Source organism: Alligator sinensis, unplaced genomic scaffold (assembly GCF_000455745.1).
Source record: "Alligator sinensis unplaced genomic scaffold, ASM45574v1 scaffold1315_1, whole genome shotgun sequence".
NCBI classification, from domain to species: Eukaryota; Metazoa; Chordata; order Crocodylia; family Alligatoridae; genus Alligator; species Alligator sinensis.
The window spans coordinates 67,414-87,182 of NW_005843415.1; the positions used below are offsets into that span (position 1 = coordinate 67,414).

Here is a 19,769-nt window from a genome sequence, read left to right on the forward strand (position 1 = left end):
GCAGGAATTTTGTTTCGTTTCAAATTCGGACATCCTGGCAGTCAAAACACCTAATCTGAAATGAAATGCAAGGCTCTGAAATAGCTCCAAAATGAAACAGGCCATCCAAAACGTTTTGGAAATGTTTCAGGTGTTTCAAAGCTGTTTCAGAGTTGAGCTGTTTGTGAACTGCTCTCTGCCATTTTGCAGTTGCATCTGTCTACAGCAGAAGCAGCAGCAGAGAGCAGCATCTGTAAGCTTGTGGAGCACTCCCCCAGAGCCAGCAGAGCCCATGCCAGCCCCCAGCTCCAGCCCCTGGCCCCTGGCCCCAGCCTCCAGCTCCAGCCTCCAGCCCCAGCTTCTAGCCCCCAGCTCCAGCCTCCAGCCCCTGGCCCCAGCCTCCGGCCCTCAGCCTCTCGGCTCCAGCCTCCAGCCCCTAGAACCAGCCTCTGGCCCCCAGCCTCTCTGCTCCAGCCCCCGGCACCCAGCCCTCTTCAGTAAGTGTCCCACACTGGACTGAGATGGCACGCTCCCGGACCGAGGGGCGTGCTCACGGACTGCTACTCCTTATAGGGAACATTGGAGGGGGGTAGTGTGGTGTGGGATCATTTTGAGGTGGCAGATGATCCCAGGTATGCTATCTGTTTGCACTGCCAATATAAGACCAACCAGGGCAAGAAGAAGAAACACTTCAGCACCATGGGGATGCTGATGCATCTCACGAAGCACCACCCCCTTGCCTTTGCTCCTCCTCAGCCTGGCACCAGTGGAAGCATGCCCAAAAAGAAGTTCCCCTCTCCCTCCAAAGCTTCTGTCCTGCCGAAGCAGAGGCAGGGGACCCTGGAACAGTGGGGCAAAGGCGGACAGAAAGCAGGGCACGTTGCAACGGTGAGCAAGATCACCCAGAGCATTGGGGAGATGCTTGCTCTGGATGGCCAGCCCTTCTCCCTAGTTGAGCGGCCAGGGTTCAGAAAGCTCATGGTACCTGTGGCCCCATCCTACCAAGTGCCTGCATGCACCACCTTCAGCAGTGGTGCCCTCCCTGTATGAAGCATGCAGGGAGTACTTGAGGGAGGAGCTGCACAAGGCAGGTCCACAGGTGCCCTTGCATTTCACTTCCAACATATGGAGCAGCTGGGGATCATGCCTACCTCTCCCTCACAGGGCACTGGTGCAATTAGTCAGACTGTCGGTGGGCTCTTCTTCAAGTTGAGGTGATGGATGAGTCCCACACAGCAATGGAAATCATGGGGCCATGAACCGCATGGTGCAGGGGTGGCTCATTGGGAAGGGCGAGCTCACCTGCAGGTTCATGGTCACCAACAACGGAGCCAATATGGTCAAGGTGGTCTGTGATGCCAACTTTGTTGGCATCCACTGTGTGGTACACAAGTTTCACCTTGTAGTCAGGGATGCCTTGGAGGGGGACAGGGCTTCCAGTGATGGCGCCATCACAACTGGCCATCTCATTTCAGAGTGCAGGAAGGTGGTGGGCTACTTCCACCAGAGCATCAAGGGGGGCAAAATGTTGTGGGACAAACAGGCAGAGCTGAGCGTTCTGCAGCACAAAATCATCCAGGATGTGAAGACTCGATGGAACTCCACATACCTGATGCTGGAAAGGCTGGTGGAGCAACAGAAGGCCATCCATGAGATGGCCTTGCTTGGGGAGATTGGGATCAGTGGCCTGCTTAACAAAACAGAGTGGGATACCATCTCCCAGATCTTAGTGGTCCTCAAATCATTCCTCAAGGCCACTGAGACCGTCAGCACTCCTTAGCCAGCTTATCCCCATAGTGAGGGAACTTGAGAACCAAATGCAGAAGCTGCAGGGGATTGATGTTCTTGGCTGGGGCCAGCTGCTGTCACCAGAGGTGCAGGCACTGGTGAAGTGGCCGAGGGAGGGCAATGAAGAAATGGCTGGATCCGTTGTGGTCCAATCCGGTCCATGTGCTGGCAACTGTGTGCGACCCGAGGGTGAAGGGGAGCATGTGCGCCAGCAAAACCCTGGATCACTGGACAGAGGTGCTGGTGAACAGAGTCTGGGAGGCAGAAGGGCACAGGCAGGGGGACATGGAGGAGGGGGATCCACTTTCCCGTGATAGCACTCCTAGCAGCAGCCGTTTTGGACAGCTCTATGAAACACCAAAACGAAACACTGTTCCTCCAAAACTGAAATGAAACACAGGCATTTCACACAGCCCTAGTGCCCAGCCACTCCTCCTGTCCTGGTCTTATTCCTACTTGCCTTGTGAATCTTTTGCTCCGCACATCACATTACTGTACACCTAGGCTGGCCCTGAAGCACTGTATGTATCACCTTATCCCACTACAAGGAAATGGGTTACTGACTCTGTGCCCTGGCAGTGGCAGGAGGGCTGCAAGCCTGTGTGGCTGAAGTGAAAAGCTGGAGAGCTCAAGCCTCTTTGCTTAATTGGTCAGGATGGCAGCTGGGCAAGGAATTTCCCAACCAAAGGGGTTTCATCAGAAAATGCTGGTTTGTCAAAAGCAAATCTTACTGTAGGAACTGGCAATGTTAATGGAACTTTTGTTGGGAAGGTTCCCACATCTGGGACATTTCTGGTCCCTCCAGTGTGATGCCCCAGAGCTTAGCCCCTGGTCTGCCTGATCCTAATCAGGAGCTTGAGCTGCACCTCATTGCAGGTGAGTGTGCTGTCCACTGACACCGTGGCTATTTTAGGGCCCTGGTGACTTTGCTTTTTACACAAGAAATTTCCCAAGATCTCAGGTTCATCCTGCTGCAGAACAGGGATGCTTTGAAACCCCACTGATTTTTGAAAGAATTGATAGCCAGGATAGAAAGAAGCATAGCTGGGTGTGATTCCAGATGGGTCTTGTCTGCTACCTCAGCTGTAGCTGTTTTTCATGGGATTAGCTTGTTGGTCAGTCCCTGTAAGCCCTGGCTGCCTCTGGGAAAAGCACATTTCTGCTAGAGCTGCCTCTCTCCTTTGCTGTCTTGGGAACACTGCCCAGCTGAAGCCTGATTTAGACGTGGCCATCCATGACCATGTGACCATCAGATAAGATTACTGCTCTGCACAGCTCTCCAGACCTGCCTAATAAGGTATTGTTTGTGATCCAGCAGCAGGCTCAATAGGCAGTAGCCAAGAGATTTATCACTCCTGAGGGGCATATCAAGCATCTTGCTCCAGTGTGCAAATGTTTCCCCTGCCACTTCCTGTTAAGTGGCACCTGGAATGCAGAACTTCTCAGTGTATTTCAAGTGAGAGTATGGCAGGGTCAGATGAGATCATCTGGGAGACTCCAGAGGATCTGTCTACACTGCTATCTCTGCTGTAACTACAGCTCAGGTAGTCAAACCCAGGCTGGTTTAAACCAGCTACTCGGGTACTGCCAGCAACCTGTGTCAGCCCTGAGCTCAGAGTGGACTGCAAATCTCCACAGCTCCTCACAGCTAATGAAATCTATAGGTGGCCAGGCCCCACTGAGCTCCATGTTGCTGTTGTACTAATTTAACTCAGTGCCAGGATGTTTGTATGAGCTCTAGTCTAACAGTGCAGACAACCCCTAAGTATTTATTTATCTGTCCCCAAGACATTCACTTGAAGAGCTCATGTCAGTCTCCCCTCTTCTCAACTCATATGTCAGGTGGCAGCATTGAACCATTACAGGAGGATGTAGCCGCACTGGGAGCTGGGATTTCTCATTGCCTCTGAAAATCAGACTAAACGAGCTTCCGTTTAGTTTCCTGTATTTCCTGCTATATGGATTGATGCTCTGATTCTTCTTCCTCTTCCCCTGAACTTCCTTACCTTGGAGCTCTGGTTTCTTCCCAGATAGGATCTGGTAGTAGATGTGGTAGCTTCTCTCTCCAGGTTGCTGGAAAATCACTCTTGATTTTTCCAGCAAGTCTAGAAACAGACAGGGCAGAAGAGGTTAGGGTTTCTCTGAAACAAATCCAGTACTAATGCTAAAACAGAGAAACAAATTTGCAGCCAAACTGTGTCTTTTGCTGCTAGTTATTTACTCACATATGTCAATATCAGCAGAGGCCAGCTTCCCAGAGGGGCCAAAATGGATTCGGATGAACTTGCCCTAGAAAACATTCAGAGGGAGGGATGTAAGCTCTGGGTCTGGGTAAATGAACAAAGGCAGGTACAATCATAAACCCCTGTCCTTTGAGGTGGCCACTCAGAAATAGGAGGTGGCTGGAGGGTGCTAACTGCCTCTCTGCTTTCTGCTAATACAGCATATTTCATTAGGTTCAGTGCAGATTGTGCGGCCTGCAGTGCTCAGAATGTTGGATGAGAGGGACTCATGGCTCCTTCTGGCCTTAAAGTCTAGAAACGTAGGAATCTGATTTGCAGTGAAGTAATCCTTGCCTTAGATTTGGTTCCCTGTATTTTGCTCTCTTGCAGAATGCAGCACTTGGTGTTTTTGTAGAAGTCTGTGATGCTCTACCCACAGCACTAATGAGCTGTGGAATTATGGGGCTTGCAACAGCTGATTGTAGGCCTGTGCAAAGCGGCTAGTATTCACTTCAGATTCGGATTTGGGGGACAGTGGTTCGATTCAGTGATTCGAATCACTGTCCTGATTCGATTTGGCCACATCTCCAAGTCAGCCAGGCCAGGCCCATCCCCTACCCCTCTCCCAGCCGGGCAATGGCTGCCCCTCCCACCCCAGCTCCTGGCACTTGGGGAAAAAAAAGCCCCGGCTCAGCAGGTGCTGCAGGGTGGGGGTGATCCCCACTGCCCCCCACTACCCTAAGATGCATGGGGGGGCTCTGCATGAGCCCCTGAACCACCACCCCTGCTCCCTCATGGGTGCCCTGCATGGGTCAGCTCCAGCCCTTTAAGAAAAAAAAAACCTGAAGAAACCCCAGGACTCATGGCTCCTGCTGGCAGGGAGCGATCCCTTCTGCCCTGTGCCATGTGAGGGCTCTGTAGGAGCCCCCAAAGCCCTGAGGAGCTTTGGGGAACCAGGAGCGGTGAGTCCTGGAGTTTTTCTCGGCTTTTTTGTTTTCTTAAATGGCCACAGCCCCGGCAGGCAGGGCAGCCGTGGTGGGGGGACTGGGGGGCCGAGGGGGCTGATGCAGAGCCCCCCATGCAGCATGGGGCAGTGGGGTGCAGCAGGGATTGCCCCACACCCAGCAGCACCTGGTGAGCACTGGGGCTTTTTTTAAAGTACGGAGCTGGGGCGGGGGGGCAGCCATGAGGGTTGCTGGGGGAGACCAGCTCAGAGTGGCTGTAACTCACTGCTGCAGCCACCAGGGACAGCCTGAATCATCAAAGCTCTCTGAATCTTTGCCAAAGATTTGGAGAGCTTTGAATTGATTTGGACCTATAAATTGGTCCCTGGATTCGATTCGGAGATTCGGCCACCGAATCTCCTCCAAATCAAATCACCACCTGAAGCTTTGCACAGCTCTAGCAGATTGTCTCCCTAAAGGTCAGAACCACCCACAATGCTCCCAGGCATTGGGAATCCAGAGAGGACTGGAAATTCGCTGCTAGAGCTGCCATCTCCAGTGCACGGTTATGGATATATAAGGGCCCCAGTGGCTGAACAAGCCCTGTGAGCTACAGAAGAGCCAGAGACTGGGCTTGATGAAGGGACAGCTGCACTGCTAAGGGCGTACATTTGATCAGTGTATTGGGGCATTTCAGGCTGTTATGATAAGCAACCTCAGTTCTTCCTGTTTTCCCTTCATGCTGGATCTTTCCTAACATTGCCAGTTGCCCTCCAGGGCCTGATGCAATCTGAATTGGGTCTGGCATCCCACTCCTTGCAAGCCTCCTGTTTTAGAGCCAGAGATTTAGCTAGTATCAATTTAAGTCAGTGCATTACTTCAATGGACTGAAATCAGAGATTTACACCAGCAGAGGGTCTCATGCCCTATAGTCAAACCATACAAACAGTGAGAGTTACTAATCATGGAAATGATTTGTTCTGCCTATATGAAGTAGCTCCACAAAACACATGGTAGATGCAGGTAGGTTCATGTATATGCAGCTACAGATTTATTGTATATATAATTACCATATATTATCCAATATATATTGCAAAATACTTACAAAGCGTGAAGAGTTGTCATTTCTCAAGGTTTTGGCATTGCCAAAGGCTTCCATAGCTGGATTAGCCTCAATGACTTGATCTTCAAGGGTTCCCTAGAAATACAACCAGAGGAAGTTTGTTGCTGCACATAGCGGGAAGGATCCATCCCTAATGCTACAGACGGACATGATGCAAGGTTGATTACCTGCTTACCTTCACTCTATGCTGCTCTCATGAGATACTTGTAAGGTCATGTTACCCTGCAGCCTGGGACAGGCTAGAGCCTGCCTGCCTTCTTAGGATGTCTTGTTAGTACTTAATGTAGAGAACAATGAGAACTGAAGGCCATGAATTCTGTGGCATTCTCCACCCCTTACCCCTTATCTGTATGTGAAATTCCCTAGTCCTGTTGGCTAGAAAGGGAGCTACACAGTGGAAACGGATGACAGGAAGGGGAAGTCTGCCACTGATACTCCTAAAGATTGCAATCTCTAGCAAGCTTTTAGTTATAGCTGTCCTCTCCCTCCAACACCTGAGTAGTGGGAGTCATGCTACTAAAAGAACCTGGTTTTGCACCTGGTGAATGTAGCTTCAAAAAGATCATGACAGTTGGTGGAAGGGGCAAAGGAGGAAGGAGATAATTGTGATTTTTTTCAATGATACCTAGCAGTCCCAGCCCTCCAAGCCAACAATAATGTACAGTAAACAAAGAAGAATTGCAGGCAAATGATTTGCTAATTATAAAGTAGAATCAAAATTTTAAATATATATCAATAACTTAACAGTGAAATAAGTCTTAATAGACTGCTCTATGAAAGAGGAAACTAGACTGTGGAACTTACACTTACAAACCTTAAAGGACAGGAAGTTGGGAAACACAAAGTACATCAAACGACTGTAACTATACCCATGGATTCTGGCCTCCTTTTCATCCCAAATCCTGTCACAGTGCCCCCAGCTTCTGCCTTTCATACACACTGCTGCATAGCTCCCTTGCCCCCTGCTATTCTAGGCATAAAATGTATATAATTTACTCACTATACTTCATAGACTTGCCCAAAATTCAGCTTCTGATCCCTTCCTAATACACTCCCTTCACACAACATGCTGGGCATTTTACAGCCACATTCACCACTTACTAGCCATGTCCCTGGGCTTGCAGATACTCTGCATCTTATACCCCACTGAAATTATATGAGGGAGAGAAGCCTGGATGAGGCAGAGAAGAAGAGAAGCTGGTTTTGTCTCAGGTTTGGGGTTGCTTGCACTTTTTCCCCAGAAAAATTCACCCTGCCTTACTGACACCACTTCCAGAAACACTTCAGGGAATCACAACCCTTTCATTGCATGGCTTTTTATCTAATGCCAGAGTGTTTTACTACATAGTACTGTGCTGTGGAGGGAGGATTGCCAAAGCACAGTATATTGGTTTAGTATGGATCTGTGTCCTTGGAGCAGTAATGGGATCCTGTACAAAGATGACACTTTAGGTCCTTTATGTGATTTGCTGTGATTGTAAATTGATCTGTTAATTCAGCACCTCTACTGCCTCTCCGAACTCCATCCCCTACACTATATACAGAAACAATTACTTATCAATACAATGGATTTACCAGTTCTAGGATCATCTCAGCTCCTATAACATCATTTTCTTGGTATAAAACATCTAGATATTTCACAAAAACAAAACTCAGTAGTGTGCAGAGGGATTTACCGGTAATTTTGGTCTCACCAGTTTTATAATGAAGACACTTCCCTAATGCAATAGGGTTATTCCTGACTTGCCCTGTCATAAGTGATATCAGAACCAAGTCAAACAACTCTCTAACATAGGTAGGAATTAAGGTGCTGCTTTAGAATTTGGTTCTCAGACTTGAGGACAGGGACCCTGTTTCTTGTAAACTTACCCCAGTTTTAGTGGCAGGAGCTTGCTAGAGAAAGAAAAGACAACTGCCTTTAGAATTCAAGATAAGACAGGTCAGAATCACATGAAAGCATCATCAGAAAAGCAGGATGTTAAAATTTAGTTACTAAAAATGTCCAAAAGGTTGAAGGATTAAAATAAAAAAAAAATACAACAAAAAGATGTTAAAGAGATTAGGTCAAGAAAAAGAAGAAAAGCAACAAAAAGCTAGAACAGTTAAATCCAAATCCAGAGAAGAGGAAAGGAAAACAATGCTGAAAACTTGCTTGGCTAATACCAAAAGCAACCAGTTTGCTTCTGTGAAGGAAAAGCAGGCTGGAGCTTCAAGCATCCACAAGAAATAAGGAACAGTAAGGGTAGCTCAAAAATAGTCAACACCAAAGAAATACAAGAAAGAATCAAAACAAGAGCAGGAAAAAAAAAACGCAAGATGGAAAAGTATCAAAATTAACAAAAGAGCAAAAAAAGGAAGAAGAAAAAAGAAAAGCAGAAAGGCTTAAAAGAGGCAGGAATGGAAATGGCCATGAGGTCAGTTCCCTTTTCACTTCTGAAAAAGAAAATCTGTTGGGGTGGAGTTGGCAGGCACCTCCAACTACCTCTGTGCACCTGAGCCATTTGGTGCTGCCACTTAAAATTCCATTTCTCTATGAGCAGTTGTTTCAAACCTTGCTTGTTCAAAAGGAAAAGGAAAAGCAAAGTCCTGGCAGATCCTGATCCACGCATGCCTCCAAATCCCAAAAGGATAAAAGAAAAATTAAAAAGGTAAAAGAAAGAAAAAACAAAAGAAGAAGAAAGAAAAAAGAAACAGAAGAAGTTTCTGTCAAACAAGGGCCTTACTGTTTTCTTGCCTGGTGTGTCGCCCAAGGCTGCGACAATGGCAAAGTACTGAATAACCCTCTTGGTGTTTACAGTCTTACCAGCACCAGATTCTCCGCTTAGGGTAACAGAAATACACAGATCAAGAAAATGAGGCAGAAACAAGCAACACTTTACACAGAGACTTTACAAGAGAAAACAAGAGAATGGCCCAGATACCCGCTAGCAGTGTCGCATAAGAAAAACAAAACTTCAGGGCACTGTCACAACCCTTGGTCTCTGCTGATTTTATGGTGGACCGAAAAGGAGTCAGTGGCTTTGTCTGCAAAGGGGTTCCTAGCCAAGGCAACAGCACCATCAACAGCAATACAGGAAAGCAGAACTGCTGGAATTTGCAATGAAGTAACTTGATCTGATATGTACCTGGACTCTGCCATTCTACATTAAGAGTTGTCACTGGGGCAGCTCCACTGGGGGCAGCTATCAAAGGGCTGGGATACCTGGGCAAACCCTCCATGCACACAAAGGCAATTGCTTCCTGGGTCCTGGTGCAGAAGGACTGCCCTTCCCCAGAGCCAATGCAGACTGTTCCTGGCCTCTGTCGATTTTTGTCATGAAGTGCATGTCTGTGGACCCAGCAGTTCTGGGGGTCACTGAGGAACCATTCTCCTCCTGCACATTCTCAGACATTTTCACCTACATGCATAGTGCATTGGAGTGGGGAGAGGGGCTTCTATCCAGAGTAAGCTCATTCCATTTAGTACAATGACTCAGGATTATGGGGCCCCTAGAGGCCAGGTGAGTGCCAGGGACTGAATATCTGTAACACATAGGCTATTCACGCTGCCCTTTGCACAGTCCTCTGGCACTGGCTCTCTGGAAGGTCTTGCAGTGATTTCATTCCTATAGTTAGCTGCTCTCCTATTGTAATCCCAGATCACAAAGAGCAGGGCTATGGGAGACCGGAGAGGGAATGGAGCCTCTACAGGACAAGAGCCAAGCATCTCTGTCTTAGCCCTTTCATTACCTAATTAGGCTATGGCTGAGGCTAAGAATGTCAGTGGCTCCTGGCAGCAGGGTACGGTCCTTCAGAGCACTTTATATAGCCCTTATCTATGTGTCACTTAAAATTAACCTGGCCTGCCTCCTCCCCAATCATGCACCTGATCTTGGCCTCCTGCCTCATCATCCACTCGCCTCAGCTTTTGCCTTCCACATTGTCCACCCTGGCCTTGCCCATATCCTTACATTTCCAGACAGAAACATTAAGGAACATGTGTGTTAGTCCCAGAGGACAATGCCTTTACTTTCCCAGCTGCAGCTTAGCCCCCAGCATCTATGTTGTGGAAATACTTTGCTTCCTGGTGGCAGGGTAGAGTCTACTGGTAAGGTTGAACAAGAATTGGATGAGCAATCTCCATCTGGGCAGCTTCTGGCAGCTGTGATGGGTGCATGAAAGAGATGTATTCTGGGGTGCTAGCATGTGGTTGGGTCTGACAGGGGCCTTATGAGGAACTGGGTGGCTTTGACAGCTGGAAAGCACCCAATGCAATTTAGGACTCATGGGATGAGGTGTCACTTTTTTGTGGGGGAGGATGCTTTTCCCTGGATAAATCCTGGCCTCCCTTGGAGGTTGGAACGAGATATGGGAGCATAAAGGGCTGTTAGTAACCCTAATAACAACTTGTACAACTCATTTTTTGGGGGGGGGGGAGGGGCTGGGGAGGAGAATTGGGCCTCAGGCATTTAAGCTAAAGACACTGGCTGTGAAGGCAGAGAAAGCAGCATGGGTTACTTACGTGATGAGCATTGACTGGTTCTCACGATCTGGAAGAGATGGAGTAGATGTTAGACTGGAATGTGCTAGGATGGATGTAACAAGAAAGACCCCTGAAAATTCCCCACGGCCTATCACACACACATGTCGAGGCATCTTCCCTTCATTCACAGAAATTCCCTGGCTGGACCCTGTGCATCTGGCTTAGTGCTGTGAAGCTTTCCCAATCAGAAAGAACCCCAGTGTAGTTCCTGTGCTTCCAGACTGCATGTAGAAGCTGTGTGGGAGTGGCAGCCATGCTGGGATCGATTCTATTGTCTTTACATTTCTAAGGGGGTTCTTTTTTTATCTGATGAGCCTGTGGCTCTTTCTTTAGATTGGGTACTGATGGCAAGAGCTTAGACCCAGTTCGGTGTGCTCCCTCCACAGACTGCCTAGAAAAACAAGCTAGTGCCACTGAAATCCCTTTTGTCCTCTCCTGCTTAGGGTTTCAGTTACATAGTTTACTGGTTACTTCCCCTATTAAAAGGCTGTTCTGCAGTGTCACTGGAAACCTGGTTCAAGACGTAGCTGGGAAGCAGCCAGACATCAGGATGAAGTACAGTTATATATGGAGAGACAGTTTCTAAAGCCCACTCAGGCTCTGCTTATTCTGGATGAAATGTGCTATGTATTTTTTATTATTTTTAATAAATGCCATTTGTGTTGGTCCAACCCACTGTTATGGTTCAGTGATAAAATCCTTGTCTGCCATATGGGAGACCTGGTTCGATGACTGGATGCACACATAATTACAGCAGCAAGGCACCAACTGTCCAGACCCAGTTTGGCCTTTGGATGCTGTCTCAATGGTCTAAATGGGGGAAGCAAGGTCTGGGCAGCCTCCAATCCTCCATATTCTTGTCTAGGCATACGCATCAAAGGTCCTGGTGATGTTTCATACGTACACCATGATCCAGAAAGATTGACAAGTTGCCTGCCTAGTACTGGTCCAAAACCACAAGGTTCTGATCCAGATCCAGGTGGCTGCCTTTGTTCTGGGCTTGGGTCTACCCCAGTATCTAGAGTTGCCAACCTTCCAAGATTGCCCCAGAGTCTCCAGGAATTAGACATAAATCTCCAGGAGACTGCTGAGAGTCACGCAGGAGATAAATGATAGGGCATTGATTAAATTAAATATTAAATGTTGAATCTGATTTATACAGCAATCCAGGTAATGGTTTTTGAAATGTAACAGTAATGTGCATTTGCCTTCCTTACATAAAATCTGTGCACTGTAATTAATGTCATTACGTCATGTGATGAAACCTCTTGTTACAGATTCAGAGTTGGCAACCCTACCCATATCTGTTATGTCTTAGATTTTTTTTGTGAATGGATTTTAGTGTATCACCAGGCTTCCCTTCCTCACTGTGCAAAGATGGGCACCTGTCTCAGTGGAGAGAAGGCAGGGATGTGAGGAAAGCTGACAGACTTACTGCGCAACATGTCATTGTAGGCATTGTCTGCAATGGAGTAGATGTGGGGTGGGACCTCAGACCTCCGCTTTCCCTTGTAGACTGCTACCACAGGGGCAGTGTAGACTGGAAGCCACTTATATGGGTTTATAGTGACGCAGAATAATCCTGAATAGGTCTGAGGACAGAAGGAAGGTGTGTGAATGAAGGATAACACACCTGCCTCCATATAGAAGAAAGACTGTGCAAAGTCCCTGCATTTCACTCAGAAATTTCACTCTGCATTTCACTCACTTGCACACTGGAAACAAGGAGACCTGCCTACCCCAGGCTTCACTGGTGGTCTTTCAGATACCAGGGATGCAAGTGGCCTTAATAGCACGAATGTGCCTATGATACCAGCCCACTTACCTGGATGGTGATATTCTACTGCTATCCCCTGGGCAGCTGATTTTCCAATCACTAACCTCCCCTCTACCTGGATAGCTGACCTTAACAATAACAGCTCTTCTAGAATGCCTTTTTCAACTATGACACCTCCCTGAGGCTGGTAGCCTTACTAATGGTGTTCCGGGAGGTTGACTTTAGGGTATCTAGAAGTCCTTTCAGCCTTTTTGAAAATGTCCTGGCATTCTGTTTAGTTTTACAGACTCTGAGGTAAGTGGGTCTCTTTTCCTAGCATCTCAAGACTGGCCTCGAGTCCTATTTCTCTTGATCATGTTTTCCAAGTGAATCTAATGACTCCATGATAAATCTGCCACTTACAAAGTACAAATGTCTGGGGGAATCTAACTCACATGTTGTTATAAGGAACAGGAACACTGTTCCTGTTGTTGTAAGGAACACTGAACGGAAAAAGTTCCTAAGCAATGGGTTTAGTGTCCTTGAAGCTCGCCCCTACCTAGCATGGCTGGGTAGCTGGGATAATAAGGGCTGCCCATATTGACAAGAGAAATGTATTGTTTCAGACTTTTGATATTTAAACCAGACTTTGGAACTCTTCACTATGCTGGTACAAAGCTTATCCCTATCTCTGCCCCTGGGTAGGAAGCCAGGCTGACTCACATAGATCATCCAGTGGGAATAGCGGCGCTTTAAGTTGTACAGCACAGAGGCCTCGTTTAGGTGAGTCAGCATAGCCATGTCTTCTATCATATCAAACTTGGGAGGATTCATCTGCTGCATGTCATCCTCCTTGACAACACGAGTCTGGAGGGAGGAAACAAGGCAGAGTGAGAGAGGTTCAAGAAGAGGCATTTCACATACACTGCAAAGTGGCTTGTTCCTTCAACCCTGGACTAGGTCTCTCAGTCATCATAAGCACTGCTATGGCATCTTGCTGCTCATTCCCATCTATCTTCTCTTAGCCCCTGTTCTTTTGCACAAAGTACTTGATTCTAATCTCATTTATGTCAAAATAATCCTGTTTATGGAAGTACTTTGATTTATTCCAGTGTAAATGGCAGCTGAATCATTTGGCCCAGTCTTAGCCAGGTCTTTGCATTCTTGTGACTCTCAGATGGTCAATTTTTTTTTTACTCTAGAGCAGTAGTCCCCAAACTTCTGGACCAAAAGAACACTGTCAACATTTAAGATTTCTCACAATCCACCATGCACTGTCAAATTTTAAATTGAAAACATTATTACAGCACATGAGATGCAGTGCAGTCCATGGATCAGCTGTGGAGCACTGACCATCAGACCTTGGTTTCAGAACCACAGCCCATGAGGGAAATACTTTCAGTGTCTAAGGGAGAGCATAGATTGAGCTGCAGTTCCCCAGGCCTCTCCTCAGCATTGGGTCTGTCAGTGGCAAAGCCTCTCTTTCCCACCTATCTTCTGCCTCCAGTCCTGTGTAATATTGCAGCACTGCTCAGGAAATTTATTCTGAAACTGTGGCTCCATCTTTCTCCACACACGCTCCTTCTGGAAGAGGTGCAGCTCTCAGCTTAAATGCCATAAATGAGCTGTTGTTGCTTTCGGCTCCCCTGAGCCTGCTGAGCCAGCATCACTCCAAGAAAGGGACCCAGGCAGCCATTCCTTTAGATCCAGCATCTGTTGAGTTGCTTGCTAAACCCTAATCTGTGACACCTGTCAGGCCCATAGGAAGCGCTAATGTCATCACTGAGGGTAGAATTTTGTCTTTCTTGGTGGGGGGGAGATGATGATGATGATGGGCAAGAAGGAAAGGGCGTGGCTTAGCCAGATATTGTTCAAATTCTAAGTCCAAATTCCATCCACAATCATTGTTCTTATGCTCTCCCCAACATGACACACAAGCACTCAGAGCCCCTGGAGGTTTATCCCTATTCTAGCATTTTGCAGAGATGCTTTTCAGATCAGGGCTCCCCACCAAGTACTCAGAGATGCCATGACCCCCTCCCTCACTTAACCTGCCATGGCCCTGAAAAGCCACAGCCATTTCTTTTCAACAGAGCAAATGTTGGGGAGGACCATGAGATGCATCATGCACTGTTTCTGCTATGAAAGATCAATGGGTGTTGAAGTGGAAGATGGAGGCTGGGTACTGAGGAAAGAGGATGACTGAAGCAATAATTAGCATTTTATACCCCCTTGGTATCCATCCCTTATCAGTCACTGCCAGCTCTTCAACCATGCCACTATCCCAGACAAAACCCTGGGGTGGTGGGGTGCTCCCAGAGATACACCCTGGGTTTGTGTAAGCTTCTTGGTTCCCCAGTATTCCAAATGGGTATGCCTAGGTTATTAATTTGCCTAGAAATCACAGTTTACCACAGGCACTTTGGTAAAATAACAGAAACAGAAAAGGGCTTATTACAAGGAAGATCAAATTGTGTAAAAAAAAAAAAAAAGAGAAGTGAGCATATGCTTAGACAGAGTATGATAAAACACAACTGATAAAAACTTTACCCTATGGTCCAACTACCACCCAAATTCCTGTGAAAATCCCCCAGGGTCAGCCTCTTGTCAGTCACAGCTACCTCCCTCCATGAGGGGCCACATTCCTTCTCCATCCCACAAAGCTCCTTATCAATGGCTCCCCCAAAGGCCACTCCCTCCAAAACATTCCACACCTTCAGGGGAGCCAGAGAATCTTCTAAGAGTGTTAATGCCTGTGGATCCATAAGAAGTGGTCCTAACTGTCCCCATCCCAGGTGGAAGCCCCACTCCCTTTGATGTCCCCGTTCTGCCAGACCTTCTTACAGTTGTCAGGCATAACAGCTCAGTGAGAAGCATCTAGACAGATCCCACCACCTCCTACCAAACTCTCCCACCTTCATCTCCACAGTGATAGGGACTTGTCTGGCTTTTCTAGGAAGGTTTAGCCATGGTATCAGCTTACAATGGGGAAGAGCAGTGCATTTCATCTGGATACAGTCTGGCAGCTCTACCAGGCCTTTCCCATCACTGGTGACAATTGAGTGCTCCTGCTACTATCTGCTTACTCTTTCATTTAGGTGATATGCTTGCGGGCCTATTCTGATATACATAGCCTAAAATAATATGGAATCATAGAAAATTAGGGTCAGAAGGGACTCCAAGAGATCATCTAACCCAACCCCCGATTGAACAACCTAATATGGTACAATCTTTTAATCATGGAGGTTTATTTAGACAGACAGCTGAAGTGTATAGTTCATCACTTGTAACTGGATGTATTTAATCCTCTCAGTCCAAGCACTGGAAAACTCTCACATTACACATCTGTGCCTGACTGCAAGAGGCTGAATTCAGCAAATGTCCCTGTTAATAAGAGTTGAGGCAAAGCTTTTAGAGAGATTTTTATTAGCTAATAGTAAATGTACCAGGGAGATCTGTTTTTGGCTAAAATGAGGCACTGGGAATCAGAGTATAGATATGATTTAGACAAAGCTGTTTGGGAAACCTACACTGAAAGAATCTAGCTGACATAACCAAAATATTTTATACAAACAAAAAACAAACAAACAAACAAACAAACAAAAAAGGTCCTATAGTTCCACATTGGTATTTTCAAAACACCAAGCATCAGTGTTTTTGTTTCAAAATGTAGTTTATTTTACATAAAAATTCCAGGAATTAAAGTGAAATTTCCATAATTCTTGAAAGAAAACATTTTGTTGGAATTTTGTTTTGTGGAAAAAAATGTGGTTTTTTGTCCCAGTTCTGTAGGAACTATTTTCAAATACTTCAAACTTCCATGGGACATAAAATCTATTTTCAATCAGCTCCAGCTTTAGAGAGATACAAGTTACTGCTTGGTGTAGTGATCATCACATTAAAAATGCAAGTAAAGAAATCCTCTGCTATCTTATATAACTGGTGTCATGAAATAGAATTCAGCTCCAGCTTATACATTATTATTTTTACTGCATATTATTTTGACAATATAAATTCACAGAAGCAGATTCTGACCCCTGGCACCATTCAATTGGGAGTAACTTCACCTATGTCCATAAATCTCATCTGAGAGCAACCCTATACTGGTGTAACACCATTGATTTCCCATTGGCATTGGGGTAAATGAGGTGAGGCCTGGTGGACTGATAGGGGTGCAACAAAGTTCAGAACTAGGCCTTGTGTGCATAACAATTGCTTTATAGGAAAAGAACAGATCTTTAATCATATGTACCAAAACCAATCTACCAAAACTGTAGCTTGAAGATACTATGGCAGTGACTGGTGTAGCAATACCTATACATAAAATAGGAAAAATGCTCTTCTCTGCTATGCTGATGGAGCTTCAGAATAAGCAAAGTAAAATTTGGGCCCTTATCTCCAGCTGCAAATGATTTTCTCTTGCAAGATTTGTTGAATAATGCAGTTCTATGTCGCAACAGGCTGTTTTCAAAGAATGACTAGTCTTCTCCTGTTGACTATTGTTACAGCTGTTAGGATACCAGCTGATGTCTTGGCTCAGGGAAGTCCTACTCTCATTCTTGCAATCTGTCTTTTATGGTGGATTTTTTTAAATGGAGCATTTGATGGCAGTATATTAAAACACTGGCATGTTTGGAAAGTATTTGTCCTTTGTCATATAATACACTTCTGTGTAACAAAAGGCATGTTCAGTACTAAGCTGAAGGATTGAATGTTGATCATTTGAATGCTGTGAATTAGAACTTGTCTAGTGTCAGATACAATCTGTTCAGACATACATCCCCTCACACACATATTCCTTTCCTTTCCTTTTTCCCCCACTCCTCCAGCCATCCACTTGAAAAATTAAAACTGCTTTGCTTACTTGCTTATCTTTGGTTTCCACGATGACTTTGCCACCAGAGGATTCTTTGATTTCAATCTCAAGGTAGGCTTCCTTCTCATCTGGTATCCACGCTCGCTTCTTTCCTTAAGGTAGGAAAGGAAAGGAAAGGAAACTAATGAAACCCTCTGCAATTATCAATAGCTTTCAGAAACCAAGAACACGTTCTGGTAATTTTGAGGGACAACTTTGTTTTCCTTCCTGTGCTTTTTATAATTTCATCTGAGACTTCCTAGTCATTTTCATTCCTGATCTGCTTAATTTGTCCTGATTATTTTTAATATTAATTTAAGTCAGCTCTTTGATGCATATGCATGCTTCTGGAAAAATGTGAATTATAGAAAGCACAATTCTTGTTCTTTGCATTTCCCTCCCTTAGTCCTATAGTATCTATAGAAGAACCAAGTGAACAAAAACAGGTTTATGCCTAGACACTTTAGCTCTCTGATACTGGTAATAGAATATCTGGCTCCAGTATGATAAGAGAATGACAAGAAAGTCTCTACAGTGATTTCTGTCAATCTACAAAGTGAAATGGAACTATAGAAAGTTTCACTTAGCCAGTATTGCCCATAGAGACCCTTTATTGTTGCTACGTCACTCAGGACTTCTGCATACTATCTGGGTGCTGATGAGCAGCCACATCACAAACCAAAGAAAGCACCAAAAGCAGCTGTTGCCTCTCCCTAGTGCTGAGTTCTTCTGGTCCTCTAACTTCTTACAAGTGAGCAGAAGAACAGAGATGCAGGTACAATGATTCTCCTGTTCCTGTTATCTTGGGGAAAATGGAGACCAAATGATGCTATAAAACCCTACGAGGGAAGGGAAGGAAGATGGGAACACTTTACAAAGGAAGACCTGGCTGTGAGCTGCCTCATTACCAGCTTTTGTCATGCTCCAAACTGGTGCTGATCTTACCATCAAATGGGATGGTTTGAAGCTTCAGTTGCTCTGTGTAGCTTTTCCGGAGGTATTCAGCAGCCTCCCCAAACTCGGTCATATCTAACATAGACATCTTGCCTGGTAGAAAGAAAAAAGTTTGGCAGCAGCAAAAAGAGTTGAACCAAAGCCTCCAGAGCACTGAAACAGAGGGAAACAGAAACAAGGGATCAATTAAGAGAGAAAATACCTGCTTCCTGGCTGCCTAGAGATGAGACAGTTTTCAACATGCCATTAACTTGAGGCTATAAATAAATATATTGACAATGAACTACAAATTCAGGTTTTCTAGTGTAATTACTAGCTGCAATGCATATCTTGACTGTATTGAGATTTAAAGTGGAATTTAGTTCTGATGCTATTGATGTCTGTCTTTTGCACATTTATATTTTCTTTCACCAGCAAAAGAGTCCACATTAAACCCCATTTTCACGATAAATGCTGCTAAAACAGTTCCTAGTTCTTAGTACTGTCAACATATATGTCACTTTTGTAAATCCCATGAGAAGATAAGATTCTCCTGCTCCAGAGTTAGCATTGGAAAACAGTCACAATAAGAGCTGAAGTGTAAACTCACAAAAAATCACTGGTGTCTTCTAGGTAGGTGCAGCAATGGCTGTTCAGACAAGTGATATTATTATGATATTACTTCATTTTGTCTATACAAAACAATATCATGCAACCGAACAGCAATGCCGCATCTAATGCTTCAACAAGTGCTACTAGTTAGTAACTTTGCAGATTGTACAGATCTTATTAAATGTGCATTTTTTTCTGTCCATTTCTACATCTCAATCATGCTGGCCAGAATCACCCTCCCCTGCACCACTTTAGAGTTAGTATGTCAGTCCCTTTCCTTAGGTAACTTGTACTTTGCTGGCAGTGAAGTGGGTTAGTAATCTGGAATAGGCATGCACACAGCAAACATGCTCTTTATTACTAACCTTGGTTTTAGGACTGAGTGGCTGTGTGTGTGCAGTGAAGCCCCTTTTTATTGTGTCTGTCAAGGTCAGAGTGGGAAGAGATATGTCAGAAATTCCCATGTGTCATGTCCACACAACTCCATTGGTGCTGCTGCCCTATTGCCCAGTGAGACACAAAAGGCAAACTTCGCTTTTATCTCTCTGCAAATGCAGGCTGGTTATTTTTATTCTTGTATTGTCAGGCAAGTACAAAGGCAGTGAGAGAAGATCCAGTTTGGGAAGCAGCATGGCTCTCACAGTCAGTGTGTGCCTTCCTCATCTGGAGTGGAGCAGCGGCAAGCAGAGATATAAGAACTACACTGATTCTTGCCCTTTGCTTGAATCTTCTGCTTTTCTGCACACCTCTGTGTCTGTTACTCACAGCCAAATTGCTGCCCAGAGGGGACAAATGCTGCCACACTGCTGTCAAAGCCATGCTCATCCTGAGCATCTTCCTTAGCTTTTGCTCTGTCTTTCCTATTGGGCCAAACTCCCACTGATTTCATCTTAGCTTCTTCCTAGCAGGTTGCAGTTGGGGAAGGTGACATCAAATGCTACAAACACTAGAATCTGTTTTTCTTATTACAGTTGAAGAAAACTGCAAACATTCTTTTGAAAAAGGACCCAGTTCTCCCTTGACCCCATCCTGCCT

At 45.6% G+C, this 19,769-nt stretch overlaps 1 protein-coding gene across 6 annotated transcripts in view; it reads right to left on the bottom strand.

The window, feature by feature from the left end:
• The window catches only part of LOC102368098 (myosin-7B), a 61,804-nt gene extending 42,577 nt beyond the window's left edge, over positions 1–19,227 (bottom strand). For 3 of the 6 annotated variants that reach the window (XM_025195157.1, XM_025195156.1, XM_025195155.1), the window contains exons 1-11: positions 19,100–19,225; positions 18,135–18,296; positions 17,199–17,302; positions 13,058–13,201; positions 12,014–12,170; positions 10,558–10,585; positions 8,780–8,876; positions 7,926–7,949; positions 6,039–6,131; positions 3,993–4,056; positions 3,774–3,872 (exon numbers count right to left, since the gene is read on the bottom strand). In XM_025195157.1, coding sequence (XP_025050942.1) covers positions 3,774–3,872; positions 3,993–4,056; positions 6,039–6,131; positions 7,926–7,949; positions 8,780–8,876; positions 10,558–10,585; positions 12,014–12,170; positions 13,058–13,201; positions 17,199–17,302; positions 18,135–18,231 — 907 coding nt within the window. In that variant the 5' untranslated portion in view covers positions 18,232–18,296; positions 19,100–19,225. Of the gene's footprint in view, positions 1–3,773; positions 3,873–3,992; positions 4,057–6,038; positions 6,132–7,925; positions 7,950–8,779; positions 8,877–10,557; positions 10,586–12,013; positions 12,171–13,057; positions 13,202–17,198; positions 17,303–18,134; positions 18,297–19,099 lie in introns of those variants that run through there. The other 3 variants (XM_025195158.1, XM_006038625.2, XM_025195159.1) reach the window with 3 other exon arrangements.
• Between the last annotated feature and the right edge of the window lie 542 nt (positions 19,228–19,769).